The sequence below is a fragment of the Anolis sagrei genome, chromosome 3, assembly GCF_037176765.1.
Source record: "Anolis sagrei isolate rAnoSag1 chromosome 3, rAnoSag1.mat, whole genome shotgun sequence".
NCBI classification, from domain to species: domain Eukaryota; kingdom Metazoa; phylum Chordata; class Lepidosauria; order Squamata; family Dactyloidae; genus Anolis; species Anolis sagrei.
Window position 1 is genome coordinate 158,857,504 of NC_090023.1, and position 14,717 is coordinate 158,872,220.

Here is a 14,717-nt window from a genome sequence, read left to right on the forward strand (position 1 = left end):
AAAAAACATTATTTTCTTGTAGACTTCTTACATTTTGATTGAAAAGGTAATAATCCTGGACTAATTTAAACATGTACACAATTCCCACTAATTTTTTTAAAAAGTCTAGGAGTTGTCAGATAGATAAGTAGATAGGTAGATACTAGGTAGATAGGTATGTAGATATAAGCTGTGTCTCTAAAATCCCACTGACAAGTCCTTTGACTGCAATGTTCCCAACGTTATGATAATTTGTAGACTCATTTTAATTGTCAAGAGCTATTTTATTCAGTTCTTGTGGGTTTTTTCGGGCTATATGGCCATGTTCTAGAGGCATTTCTCCTGACGTTTTGCCTGTGAGGTCACCTCTGAAGATGCTTGCCATAGATGCGGGCAAAACGTCAGGAGAAATGCCTCTAGAACATGGCCATATAGCCCGAAAAAACCCACAAGAACTGAGTGATTCCAGCCATGAAAGCCTTCGACAGCTATTTTATTATTTTGACTGTATTGTAGACTTTAGGTTCAGTAATAGTACTGAGGACCGAAGAACTGGTCATAGTACATTTGTTGCTATTCAAAGATTTATTCACTTGAAAAAGTGGAGCAATGTGTGCATTTTGTCTACTTCTGAAACCTTGTCATTAATGTGGCTTTGATCAACTAAGTTAAAGTTGATATCATTGTTATGGGCTATAAGTTGGGATACTGTTCACAACTGGTCAGGAATAAACCCCACTTACAACAACGGGACTTCCTTCTGGAAAGTTTTCCTGTAAAACACATGCATTAACATATCAGTTCAAATTCTATGGGATTTAAGTGTACTTTACCATTGCCTGCTTGTGTAGGAACCAAGTGTCCATCAGCAATTGCTTCTCACACGTTTACAGAGAAAATTTAACAGGAGTGATGGTGGAATTATCTGAGTAATCATCCACCCATTTCAAACCTCTGTTGTGGCCAGGAGAAGAAAATTATTTTTTCTAATCCTTGAAACCGTCTTTGTTAACAAAAATCTTCTTTTTAAATCTACAGTATGGAAAATTTAAGACATTACATTAATCTTAAATCACTGCAGTTTGTGGCCCAAATCGAGAATGATGTCTTGGAGGTGGCGAGAGATTTGCATCTGGTAGAACAATGGCTTCCTATGATTCATAATTTGAACAGCCTACTTTTGACCTCTTCACATGTAGAAAAATCACCATGCTGTCAGGACGCTTCCTCCTTGGAGCCCACCAGATGCCATCACATGGCATAAGGGAAATTCTGGTGGGACTCCATAGAAGAAGCATCTTGGTAGCATGGTAAGATGCTTCCCTGGGAACACCTATTCAATAGGGATGAATGAGAGAAAGTCAGGCAGTACTGCTTCCTCCTGTGGGATGGGGTAAGGGGTGCACAGCGGGCAATGCAAGACATAGGACAACCGTTTTCCATAGATTTGACACCATTTGGCAAATCCCCCCACAGCCCCACAGATTCGGACCTCCATGTGATGAGTTCCTTAGTCTCTTTTGCTGATGGGAATACTATTGACAGTAGCTCATCACTTTCCATGGAAATCCCAAGGGCCTCCAAAACAGTCCTGTATGCCACCCTACCACTGAGGAGACCTACTCCATCCTGCTTGTCTTCAATCAGTCTTTGGCAGGAATTTTATGTTGCTATGTTATATTCTTTTTAACAAATGCCATTTCAAATAAGCAAACTCTCTAACATAACTTGGATCTTTTAACTATTTCAGATGAGATTCAGGTCAATAAGCTTATAGACCAGTGGTTCTCAACCTGGGGTCCCCAGATATTTTTGGCCTACAACTCTCAGAAATCCTAACAGCAGGTAAAATAGCTGGGATTTCTGGGAGTTATAGGCCAAAAACATCTGGGGACCCCAGGTTGAGAACCACTGTTATAGACTTTGTTCCTGAGAAGATTCAAGAAAAAAAATAGGATGTTCATTTTTTGTTTTGGTTTGTTTGTGGGTTTTTGTTTCTTGCTTGTTGTTGTAAGATAACAAACGTTTGAAAAGTTTGCATGCAATTAAGTTCTTTGCTGAAGATCATTTGCTCTTCTCTCGGGGTGTATCATGGACTATATCTTCAAGGAAAAGTGGTATCTTTTCTTCCTGTAAATGGTGTTCCCTTTATACAAGGTCTGAAATAAAGAACTGTTGGGAAGCTAATATAAAGGAACTGAAACTGTCAGGAAAATTTATAGAAGAAAGATAGCACCTCAGATCCTGATACGGTACATGGTATTAAGCTGCTGCCTGTATAAAGGAAGCTTTAGACAGAGATATGATATCTGTAAATATAACCACTGATAACATTTTATGTGCCAATCAGTCTATACAAGCAAGGAAAGCACCAACGGATAATGCCTCTCTGGTAAAAGTAATGAGACTATTTTTGCTCTTATTCTAACCATTCCCTGGGCACTTCTTTGTCCCAAGACATTATGTGTGAGCATGCCTGCAAGCCTCCTGTCTACTTATAATGTTCCCATGAATTTCATAGGATTTTCTTAGCCAAGGATTAGAGGTGGTTTTGCCAGTTCCCTCTTCTGAAATCTAACCTACAGCACCTGACATTTGTTGGTGGCCTGCCATCCCAATACTAATCAGAAATAACCCTATTTAGCTTCTAACATCAGGTATATCTAGGCATTTAGGGTATGCCATCACACAATGGGTATGCAGTTCTAAGATCTTCCGGGGAGGCTCTCCTTTCACTCCCACCACTGTCACAAGTACAGTCGGTGGGAATGAGAAAGAGGGCCTTCTCAGTGGTGGCCCCCCACCTCTGGAATGCCCTTCCAAGGGAAATAAGACAAGCCCTATCTCTCCTTTCATAAGAGCTTGAAGACCTGGTGGTTTCAACAAGCCTTTGAGAATGACCAGTTCTAGTCCAGCCCAAACATTGTTGAATATGGCCTTGCACTCTTACCTATTACCCCGGTCATCCCTCTAATAGGCCCTGGAAATGAGCAGCCACAGACCCATACCTGCTATTGTCGTTAGCCTCTTATAGCACTGTTCTTAATTCCTGGCGCCCTCATATTTTGAGTTGCACTAGCTTTTAACTGCTCTGAATAGGCAGGATTAATTTTAATATACATGTGTTATTGTGATAATTTTATGCTTATGTTATTTTATTAATTTTATGTTATGCTGTTTACTTTGTATGTTTCAGTGATGTTACTTGGAAACTGCCCTGAGTCCCCCTCTGGGAGATAGAGCGGTATATAAATAAAGTTTTATTTATATTATTATCATTAAACAAATAATCTGTAAGCAGCGGGTTGTTGTAGGTTTTTTCAGGCTATATGGCCATGGTCTAGAGGCATTCTCTCCTGACGATTCGCCTGCATCAATGGCAAGCATCCTCAGAGGTAGTGAGAATGCTTGCCATAGATGCAGGTGAAATGTCAGTAGATAATGCCTCTAGACCATGGCCATATAGCCCGAAAAAACCTACAACAACCCAGTGATTCCGGCCATGAAAGCCTTTGGCAATACAATCTGTAAGCACTTAGAAATGAGTGCAGTGATAACTAAAAATCAACATGAGTTTTCTAAAAGATAATTGCTAGCTGTTGAAGCTTTCTAGCTTCCTTAGCAGGTAATCCTGTCAAAGTCCTGGTTGATCTCTGATATATGGAAATGACCAGGATTGTGGACACAATTGCTCTTAAGCATTTTGTCTCACAGGGTGGAGTTAAATGAGCCTGCTCTAAGATGGTGACAAAAATGAAATGTGTGAGACAGAGACTTGAGAGACACATGCAAAAAAACACCTCAGACTGGAGATTTGTTATACAGTGTCTCAAAGAAAAAAAATAAACCACTCAACAGCCTGTTGTTGTTGTTCATTCGTTCAGTCGTCTCCGACTCTTCATGACCTCATGGACCAGCCTACGCCAGAGCTCCCTGTTGGCCGTTACCACCCCCAGCTCCCTCAAGGTCAGTCCAGTCACTTCAAGGATGCCATCCATCCATCTTGCCCTTGGTCGGCCCCTCTTCCTTTTGCCTTCCACTTTCCCCAGCATAATTGTCTTCTCTAGGCTTTCCTCAACAGCCTACTGGGAAGCATTTTCCAGCATTCTGCAAATCAGATAACTCAAATTCAGTCTCATATTATTGCCAGAACTGATACAGGTCCAATGGATGTAACTTTTCCCATTACTGGCAGTCCTCAAGTTATGAAAAAGATAGGGTCTAGAGGTTTGTTCTTGTTGAATTTGCATGTAAGTTAGGACAGATACATTTCTTAAGTGTAGCTGCAGCCAATATATTTGGCTGAAGTTATACTTAAGAAATGTACTTGATCTGATCCTTTATGAACATAAAATTATTGGAAGATGTTATCTGGCATTTTGGGGTCAGGTATCACCAGTATGCGGACGATACCAAGCTCTATTACTCCTTTCAATATAATTCCAAGGAATCAGTTCCTGTGCTGAACCAGAGCCTGGCAACTGCAATGAAGGTGAATACATTGAACTTTAATCTAAGCAAGACAGAGATGTGTCTGGCCAGTCAAAAGACAGATCTGGGAATAGGGATTCAGTCTGTGTTGAACTGGGTTACACTTACTCTGAAAATTCAGATTTGCTGTTTGGGGGATTCAGCTCAGATATTTGAGTTCCAGGTTTCATTAGAAAACAGGAGTGCATTCATTCACACAATTAAAACTAGTGCACCAATTGTGCCAGTTCCTGGAAATTTAGATTTGGACACATTTACATATGCCTTGGTTATACACCATTTGAATTGCTATACTGTAACAGCACTACATGCAGTCATGCTGGCCAGATGACCTTGGAAGGGTCTACAGACAACATCGGCTCTTCAGCTTAGAAATGGAGATGAGCACCAAACCCCAGAGTTGGACATGACTAGACTTAATATCAAGTGGAAACCTTTACCTTTACTTTTACACATTCTTTAAGGGCAACTATTGCAAAGTGCTCAAAAAATCTCAGGAAGCCCAAAGAGCTGGAGTCAGATTCCTAACTCAGATAAGTTACAGGGACAGTGAAGCCAACATGACCATGCTATGCCCCTGCTAAAGTACCTTTACTGGCAGCCAGTTTGCATCCGAGCACAATTCAAAGTGATGATTTAGATTGGTAAAGCGTAATCATCATATAATATTTCCCTTTATGGGACTTTTAGAGTTTTGAAATCATCTGAAGTGGCCCATCTCTCTATCCCATCACCTTCTCAGACTCCTTTGGTGCAGACAAGGGAGAGGGCCTTTTCAGTGACTGTCAAGGGCGGCTCAACCCATTACGCAAAGTAAGCATTTGCAGTATAGATTTTGCCCAGGGGAGCTCTTGAGGCACTATTGGGGGAAAATAGACCTTGACATATGTGAGTTGTAGTTACTGGGATGTATAGTTCACCTACAATCAAAGAGCATTCTGAACTCCACCAATGATGGAATTGAACCAAATATGGCACAAAGAACTCCCACGATGAACAGAAAATATATATCAATGTTTGGGGCGGGGGGGGGGGGGCAAAATACTGTTTGCTTACCATTGAAAATTACCTAGGGTCATCTCTGGTGACTGTTCCCAATCTTTGGAAGTCCCTTCCTATGGAGATCAGGATAGCTTCTTCCTTGGTCTCAGTCCGTTGGTAACTGAAAACATTCTTGTGTAGCCAGGCTTTTGGAAATTGAAAAGAGTAGGCTTTTAATGATGTGCTATGCTTTTTTGTTCTATCTTTCCCCTGTAATCTTTTAATTAATTTAATGTTGTAATCTAATAAATTGTTTAATTGCTTTTTAGACAGCTTGACACTTAACACAAAAATGTATAATTTTTAAGCAGCATTGTTTCAGATATGTTGTCAGCTCCTCTTGAGCCACAATGTTGGGAGGAAGGCAAGATATAAATGAAGTAATAAATAATAATGGTATTAAAGAAAAACCGATATAAATAGATTAAAAATAAACAGACTAGACTAGACAAGACAGAAAACAGAGAAGTGCCTCCCCCAGCATCTCCTAGACAGGCATGTATATAAGAAGAGAAGCTATCTCAGATAGTGACATCTTAAACAATTTAGAGTGGGCTTACGCCTAGTTTGTTCACAACAAAGATGAATATTGCTTCTGTTAGAGAGACAATGTGGTGCAGTAGTTGTAGTTCAGGAGCACAACTCTGTGAAATCAGGATTTGAATTCATACTTGGCCATGGAAATCCATTGAGTGACTTTGGGCTACTCACACCCCAACCTCAGGCAATGTCAAACACCTAGTGAACAAATCTTGTGGAGGTAAAAGTAGTGATAGGTTCACTTTAGCATTGCCATAAGTAAAAAAAAGTCATGAAAGTATGCAGCAGCAACAACAACCCGTCATGTTTGGGGGATTTCAAAAAATGTACTGAAAATTCATTTATTTATTTATTTATTTACTTTATTTGTATACCGCTGTTCTCGGCCCTTAGGCAACTCACAGCGGTTAACAACAAGAACAGCAAAAATACAATGCAACAATAACACGATATAAAAACAGTTAACATCATAACACATTATACAATAATATACAATTAACAACAATAGCCAATTCACTAGTGTCTCATCAGTAAAAACATGATCCAGATCTGTCATCCATTGTTCCATTCCTATGTTCATTACACTCATTGCACTGACTATTCGAATGCTGCTCAAACAACCAGGTTTTCACTTTTTTGCGGAATACCATTAATGATGGAGCTAGTCTAATGTCCGTGGGAAGGGCGTTCCACAGCCGAGGGGCCACCACCGAGAAGGCCCTATCTCTCGTCCCTGCCAGCCGTGCCTGTGAGGCAGGCGGGATCGAGAGCAGGGCCTCCCTGGAAGATCTCAAAGTCCTGGTGGGTTCACAGGCAGAGATGCGGTCGGATAGCTAACTTGGGCCGGAACCGTTTAGGGCTTTAAAGGCCAACGCCAGCACTTTGAATTGAGCCCGGTAGCAAATCGGTAGCCAGTGGAGTTGGCGCAACAAGGGGGTTGTATGCTCCCTGCGTTCCGCTCCTGTTAGAATCATGGCTGCCGTGCGTTGAACTAGTTGAAGCTTCCGAGCCGTCTTCAAAGGCAACCCCACGTAGAGAGCGTTGCAGTAGTCTAAACGGGATGTAACCAGACTGTCATGACAAAATGTGTTTGTTTTTTTTCAGCATTGCTTGGCTTCTCTTTGAACATGTTGACCATTGTCTCTTTCTGGAAAATCAGAGAACTTCGAACTCCTGGTAACTTTCTGGTTTTCAACCTCGCCTTATCCGACTGTGGGATCTGCCTCAACGCTTTCATTGCAGCGTTTTCTAGTTTTTTAAGGTAGATTTTCTTTCTTTTCTTTCTTCTTTCTTCTTTCTTCTTTCTTTCTTTCTTTCTTTCCTTAGATAATTTATTTATCACTTTTCCATTAGAAAAAAGGATATGCACAAAATATAACTGAGAAACAATTAGCAATAAACACGTGCAATGTATGTCATTTTAAAATATCAATGAAATGATATGTTTCTGCTACATGAAAACAAGATTTGCTGAATATTGGCTACATAGTAAAAAAGTGTCTTGATATGACAGTGTTTGAACATGCTGGATTCAAAATCTAAATAGTAAAGTGCAGGCAATTCCCAGCCTTGGTGTCCATCGGAGGGATACTACAGTCCCATCCACTGGATATTCTTCAACTTTTTCTGTTGTCTCTTTTCAGGTATTGGCCCTATGGATCAGATGGATGTCAGATTCATGGATTTCATGGTTTTTTAACAGCACTGACAAGCATAAGCTCAGCAGCTGCAGTTGCCTGGGATCGACATCATCAATATTGCACTAGTAAGAGTTCCTGCCTGGTTTGTGATCTTAAAATACTTGATTGCTTACCAATGGGTTCTGGCTTAGTATAAGAAGATGGGACTGTCTGCTGTAGTGCAGCATAAAACCTGATATGGACACGCAACAAATATTTAAGGTTTCTAATGACTTATTCTTTGTTCATGATGGAGAGTGGTGTAATGGCCAATATTCTGTGATTATTTCAAAACTTTAGTTCATTTTATTTAGCATTATCTATAGTTAACTCATATATCGAAACAGGATATGTTTCTTCCAGACCTACCTAGAAGTGCCAGAGACTGAAGCTGGAACTTTCCCCTAAGCCATGGCCTATATTTAGTACTTTTAAGGTCATTTGCTTCAGTGGGAGGGTTTACAGTATGTTTCAATGGAAGTTGAAATCACAGGAACATGATTGTTCTGTCGTGTGCTGGGCCTGTAATAACTGTACTTTTCTATAGGACGTATACTTTAAGCCCAGCGGGAAGCCAGGGGGCCTCAAAGAGAGGTTCTCAGGGATTTTTCTGAAGTGATGGTCTTTAGAGTCTTTAATGATGCAACAAAGTCTTTATTATGGAACAAACAACAAATCTTCAATGGTTCAAACAACACTTTAAGGCTTTCTTAGTCTAGTCCTCAAGGGACTGGCACCTGACTTTGATTAACTGAACTATCTCTGTAGAAAAAAACCCTTTTAAACCTCTCCCAGGCTGCTTTCTATCTATGCCTCAGCGGTGTGGGACCTACTACCGATTCCAAATGCATCTGGGTATCGAGTAGACCTACCAGCCGAGGCTTGAAGATATTTCAGCTGGAGTTCAGTGGATCTGTATTGCTGTTCTCCCTTCGAGAAATCTTAGAAACTTCAGGGCTGTTCCCTCCGATGCTGTGAGGCTGAGAGGCTGTGCACTCTCAGCCAGAGCTTTTGGGACCTTTCTCCTGGAATTTCTGCTTCTGTATCCCTGGATGTTACTTTTTCCCTGGATGGTTAATTCCCCTGGATGCTCTTGAGAAAAGAAGCTTTTCTACGGGACGAGCTGGTCTACGTTCTATAGCTTAGCTACCTTGTGTGAGACTGCCCAAAAAATGGCTCCTTTCCCTCCCAGAGCCCAGAACAAGGGGTGGAACCAAAGCTTAATTATGATGGACAGGAGGCCTGTCCTATGACTGCAAAACATATAACAGAAAGAAAATAAAGTTGGAGCTCCTGGTACAGCCGTACCAGCACAATGATAGTTCATGAATTTGATTAAGCTTTACCTTTTGTGTGTTTGTTTTTTATTGTTTACTATGGTTATCAATGGACTCCTTAACTAGAACCAGATAGAAGAGAGGTATTCTGTGTCTTTCCCAAAAGACCAACATAGGACAATATCACATTATACTGTTATAGCGCAATTGTTTCACTTTAGCTGCTATGGCTGCCTCCTTTGGATCTGTAGCGTTTTTAGTTCAGTGAGGCTCAAGAGCTCTTTGGCTGATAATTTTAAAGGGTTCTCTCTAAACTGCAAATCCCAAGATTCCATAGGGAGCAAGCATATAATTTAAAGTGGAATAATAACAATATAACATGAAGGAGAATATTAGATTTCAAAGAGGAATTCCATTAATTGAAATAATATATTCAATGGACCTGTAACAATAACCCCTAGCTCACATGCTCCCTCACCCCATAAATAGGGATTGAATTTATGGCTAGAGTTGACAAGGGGAGCAATGGAAAGCATTCGGGGAATGCTGTAAGAATAACTCAACCTGGGGTTAACAAAGTCTAATCCTCTAACCCCATGACTATGTGGAATCAGAGGAATTGTAGCATTACAAGGTCTTCAGCCTTTTCTGCCAATGAGTGCTGGTGCTTCATCGAACCAGGATCCCATAGCATTTGATCAATAGCAATTAATGTGCCATCAAGCTTCATCAATTCTACAGTGTAGATCAGAGGTCCTCAAACTAAGGCCCGGGGGCCGGATATGGCCCTCCAAGGTCATTTACCCGGCCCTCGCTCAGGGTCAGCCTAAGTTTGAACTGACTTGAAAGCACACAACAACAACAACGACAACAATCCTATCTCATCAGCCAAAAGCAGGCCCACACTTCTTATTGAAATATTAATAAGTTTATATTTGTTAAAATTGATCTTCATTTTAATTATTGTATTGTATTTTTTTTTTTGCACTATACATAAGATATGTGCAGTGTGCATAGGAATTCATTTACGTTTTTTTTTCAAATTATAATCCGGCCCTCCAACAGTTTGAGGGACTGTGACCTGGCCCTCTGTTTAAAAAGTTTGAGGACCCCTGGTGTAGATGCACCTTAGAAGCAGAGCTCAGAAAAATTACTACCAGTTGTAACTTTTTTAGGGAAGCTGTAGCCTGAAAAAGTAACTCATTAGAGTTCAGCTTGTAAGTTTTGTCAGAAGCTTTCTTTTGTATAACTTCAAGGGCACCTAGTAGAATATAAACCATTGCAAGAGTACAGATTATTGGATCCCCAATGGATTCCTTGATCCTATTCCAGATCAGACCCAATCCCAGATCAGACCCAATCCCAAAATGACTTTTTCTAACATGTGAAGAAACCAAGAATCTTTATCTACAGAATTCTCACATAATATATTGTTTACATAGCAAGAAGGTAGGTACAGTTTGGCATTAGTATTCTATTGAACCATGTGATATGCTGGTATATTCCAAAAGCTTTCCACTGACTCTGCATTGCTACAGTGAAAGCTAATTGACATTCTCTTTAAATGAAGATGAAGAACTTGAAGAGGAACTCAACAGCCTTAGAGCTATCTTGGTTTACAGTTCAAATCAGCCCCACCTAGCTTAGCCAGTGTTAAAGAACTGAAGAAGTCACAGTCAACAAATCTGAAGATCTAATGGTGCCCCAGTATTGTTGAAACATTACCAAATCTGATCCAGATCCTTTTTTCTGTGAAAGACTTTATACTGATATATAAATCACTGGACTGTGAGAAGGACCAGAACATGGAGCTCTTTCCCACTGAATTGTTCCTCTCAGACAAAGTGGCCTCTCATTATTTGTGGATAACAGCTAAAGAAACCCTATGTATTCAGGCACTAACAGTGTTTCCTTTTGCATTTTTAGCTTTTAAAAAAAGAAACGGAACAGTAGTGCTTTCATTGTAGAAAAGCTGCTTTACAAGCTTGTGACCCAAGATTATTTCAATATAAGATGTACAGTCATTAGTACTTGTTTTCCTAAAAACTGCTGACTGTTTTTAAATATTTATCCTGTCTGTATATCTACCCTCAAACTAAAGTCAAAACCACAGATAATCATACCCAAGCATCTAAAAATCAGACTCTATGGACATTATCCCACAGACAGAAGAGAGGCAGGGAAAAGTGTTTGCCTGCTAACCCCCGAAATAACGAGACCACACATCAATATTTGGGTTTAAATAAGGGCAACTTTTATTAATTGTTAACTATTAAACTTTGGATGTAAACCTATGAATCCTGAACTTGGTGGCAAAACCGAGGTAGCTTCCCTGCCTGGCCTACCCTCAGCTAGTTAGGGCGAAACACCCGGGTCTCCAAGGAACCTAATCTGGGCAACCTCTAAGGGAAATGTGTCAGATAAGTCCCTGTCGTGGTATCTGAGACCCGACTCTCCCCATTTCTAGGCCATTAGAATTCTCCTCACCTCATCAAATTGAACCTTAGGTGAGTGTTTTAGTTAATGGCTTTTACCCCTGAAGGGGGTGCCTTGGGCGTACACCAAATTTTAGCTTTTCTTAACTATTTATTGTGACCACCTATTTAATGACACACCATCCCAATTTACCCTGCAATAGTATAGGATAGGCGAAAAAACCCTCCTAGAGCGCAAGAAGGAAACAAATTCCTACCCGGCCCCTTAAGGGCAACTCTAATATACTGTTTAATGGGCAGGAGTGGTGGGTCGACGCTTGACTCCACACTGAAGAAAGGGGGCAGGCCAGACCAAGAGCCTGACTCCACCCCTTTCAAATAGTCCCAACCGGAACTCAAACTGGTCTCTCCTCGGGTGAAGATGCAAACTTCTCTCCCATCCTAGCTTTGCAAGGATGGGAAAGGTTCTTTGAAGAGTGGGAAACCATCTTACCCAGCAAGGTCTGTCTTCAGTGATGGCCTGCCCTCCCATGCTCTTTCCCTGTCACTGTCTTAACAGTGGCTCTGATTCTTCCTAGAGGGCTGTACTCTTGTTGGAGGACTTCTGTTCAAACCCCTGGCCATTGACCTGTGGGGTTCTGCAGGGTTCCATTTTGTCCCCCATGCTGTTTAACATATACATGAAACTGCTGGGAGAGCTCATCTGGAGTACAGTGCCACTTATATGCAGATGACACCCAACTCTACTACTCCTTTCCACCTCAAGCCAAAGAAGCTGCCCTGACCTTAAACCAGTGTCTGTCATCAGTAATGGCCTGGATGGGGGTAAACAAATTGAAACTCAATCCAGACAAGACAGAGGTACTCCGAGTCAGTCAGAAGGCAGATCGGTGAATAGGGATCCAACCTGCGCTGGATGGGACCACGCTTCCACAGTTTGGTAGTCCTCCTGGACTTGGAACTGAACCTGGAGGCCAAGGTATCTGTGGTGACTGGGAGGGTCTTTGCGCAATTAAAACGTGTGCGCCAACTGTGCCCGTTCCTTGAGAAGCCAGATATGGCCACAGTGCTTCATGCCTTAGTTGCGTTCCACCTAGATTACTGAAATGCACTCTATGTGGACCTGCCTCTGAAGAGCACTCAGAAACTTCAGCTGGTCCAAAGATCTGCAGCCAGGTTGCTCACTGAAGCTGGCTACAAGAAGCGGACAACCCCTCTGCAGCTCCACTGGCCCACAGTCTGTTTCCGGGCACAATTCAAAGTGCTGGTTATAACTTTAAAGCCCTAGACAGTTCAAGTCCAGTCTATTTGGCTGACTGCCTCTCCTTGTACGAACCAACCCGGGTTCTGAGATCTTCAGAAGAGGTCCATCTCGCAGTTTTACCTCCATCCGAAGCTCGGTTGGTGGGAACAAGAGAGCAAGCCTTCCTTCTCAGTGGCTTCCCCTCAACTCTGAAACACCCTTCTTTCCAGGAAAGCCAGAATGCCCCCCTCCTTGATGTCCTTCCACCTGTAGACTAAAACCTTTTTATTCAGGCAGGCTTTCAAAGAAGAAAGTTATTAAGATCCACTCAGGCAGTGCTGTGGTTTTAACTTTGAATATGCATTGAATATATTCGAATTGTTTTTAACTATGATTTTGAATATTGTTTATATTTAATTCTGTTTTAATGTTTGTATATTTATATATTTTGTGTACTAATGCTTTTATGTTAAGCTGCTTTGAGTCCTCTTCAGAAGAGATAAAGCAGGGTAATAATAACAACAACAATAATAATAATAATAATAATAATAATAATCTTCCTGCTTTTCCTTGCTTCCCCCCTCTTTCTTCAGTCAGGAGTTGGGTAACAACAAACACCTGAAACCAGAGTCTTCTCTCAATTTTTGCACTCTGTCAAAATAGATTCTCACAGGTGAACACAGGATATCTTGCTAGTGATTGATAATAATTATGAACCCTATAGAAACATCCAGTCACTTCAAATTAGAATGAAATATTTAATTTGCCCTTATTTGTCAATTCCCATTCCAACTACATGGGACATTTCTCTCATTTGCAGGAAGTAAGCTGCAGTGGGGTTCGGTGGTCCCCATGGCAATATTTCTATGGTGTTTTTCTGGTTTTTGGGCTGCAATGCCACTGCTGGGATGGGGTGAATATGACTACGAACCTCTAAGAACCTGCTGTACATTGGACTACACCAAAGGAGACAGGTGAGAGATTCGGCATACCAGGGGCTGGGGTTGAGAGGAGGGGATTGGAAAGAAGGGATGATTTGGGTACCTAGAGAGGCCCGATTCTGGTCCTCTGAAGACCAACTTCAGCCCTCATACCGAAGGTTATCTTTCCTTGAGTAGATGGCGTGTTTTAATTTATTTTATTTAAATGTTTATTTATTTATTTATTTACAGCTTTTCTATTCCACCCTTCTCACCCCACAGGGGACTCAGGGCGGATTACAGTGTACACATATATGGCAAACTTTCATTGCCAATGTTTGACATACAAACATATACAGGCATACACAGAGGCTATTTTCTGGCCGCCAGGGGAGCTGTCACTTTCATTGTCCATCTGCGACGCTGATGGAGCACTTCCGCTGGAATGCTTCCCCGCTGGAATGCTTTGCTGGAGTCTTCTTTATGACCTCATAAATCAGTTAATTTAGCCTCCCCACACTTTAAGGTGGTACCTAATTTTCCTACTTGACAGATGCAACTGTCTTTCGGGTTGCAAAGGTTGACAACAGGCTACGCACAATTGGTTGGAAACCCACTCCAACCCGGGCTGGCTTCGAACTCTTGGTCAGAGTGATCTTAATGCAGCTGACACTCAGCCAGCTGCGCCACAATCCAGGTTCTCTAGGGTATATATCATACCCTAGAGAAAAAGACTACTTGACAAAATACAGATGGGCTTGCAACAATTTTTAATAACTATTAAAACTGTTAATTCATTGCATCTAATATAATGGTGTTCTTTAGTATTGTCAATGTGAAAACAAGAAAGGGCTCCAGTACCTTTTATTGTTCTGTAAAACTGTTAAATGCAAGCAGGTAAAAAAAGCAACATTTGTATTGTCGAAGGCTTTCATGGCTGGAATCAATAGGTTCTTGTGAGTTTTGAGGTAGTGAAGCGCTTGCCATAGATGCAGGCGAAACGTCAGGGGAAATGCCTCTAGAACATGGCCCTATAGCCCGAAAAAACCCATAAAGCAACATTTGTTGATTTTTCCACTTTTCCACAACTAAGGGTACAGGAACCTTCTCCA

The 14,717-nt window shown here is 41.3% G+C and overlaps 1 protein-coding gene across 2 annotated transcripts in view; it reads left to right on the forward strand.

Annotated features, from left to right (window-relative positions):
* Positions 1 to 14,717, forward strand: part of RGR (retinal G protein coupled receptor) — a 33,050-nt gene that overhangs the window by 11,086 nt on the left and 7,247 nt on the right. For both annotated transcript variants that reach the window (XM_067465628.1, XM_060769002.2), the window contains exons 2-4: positions 7,156 to 7,312; positions 7,695 to 7,816; positions 13,506 to 13,659. In XM_067465628.1, the coding sequence (XP_067321729.1) occupies positions 7,156 to 7,312; positions 7,695 to 7,816; positions 13,506 to 13,659 (433 nt within the window). The remainder of the gene's footprint in view (positions 1 to 7,155; positions 7,313 to 7,694; positions 7,817 to 13,505; positions 13,660 to 14,717) is intronic.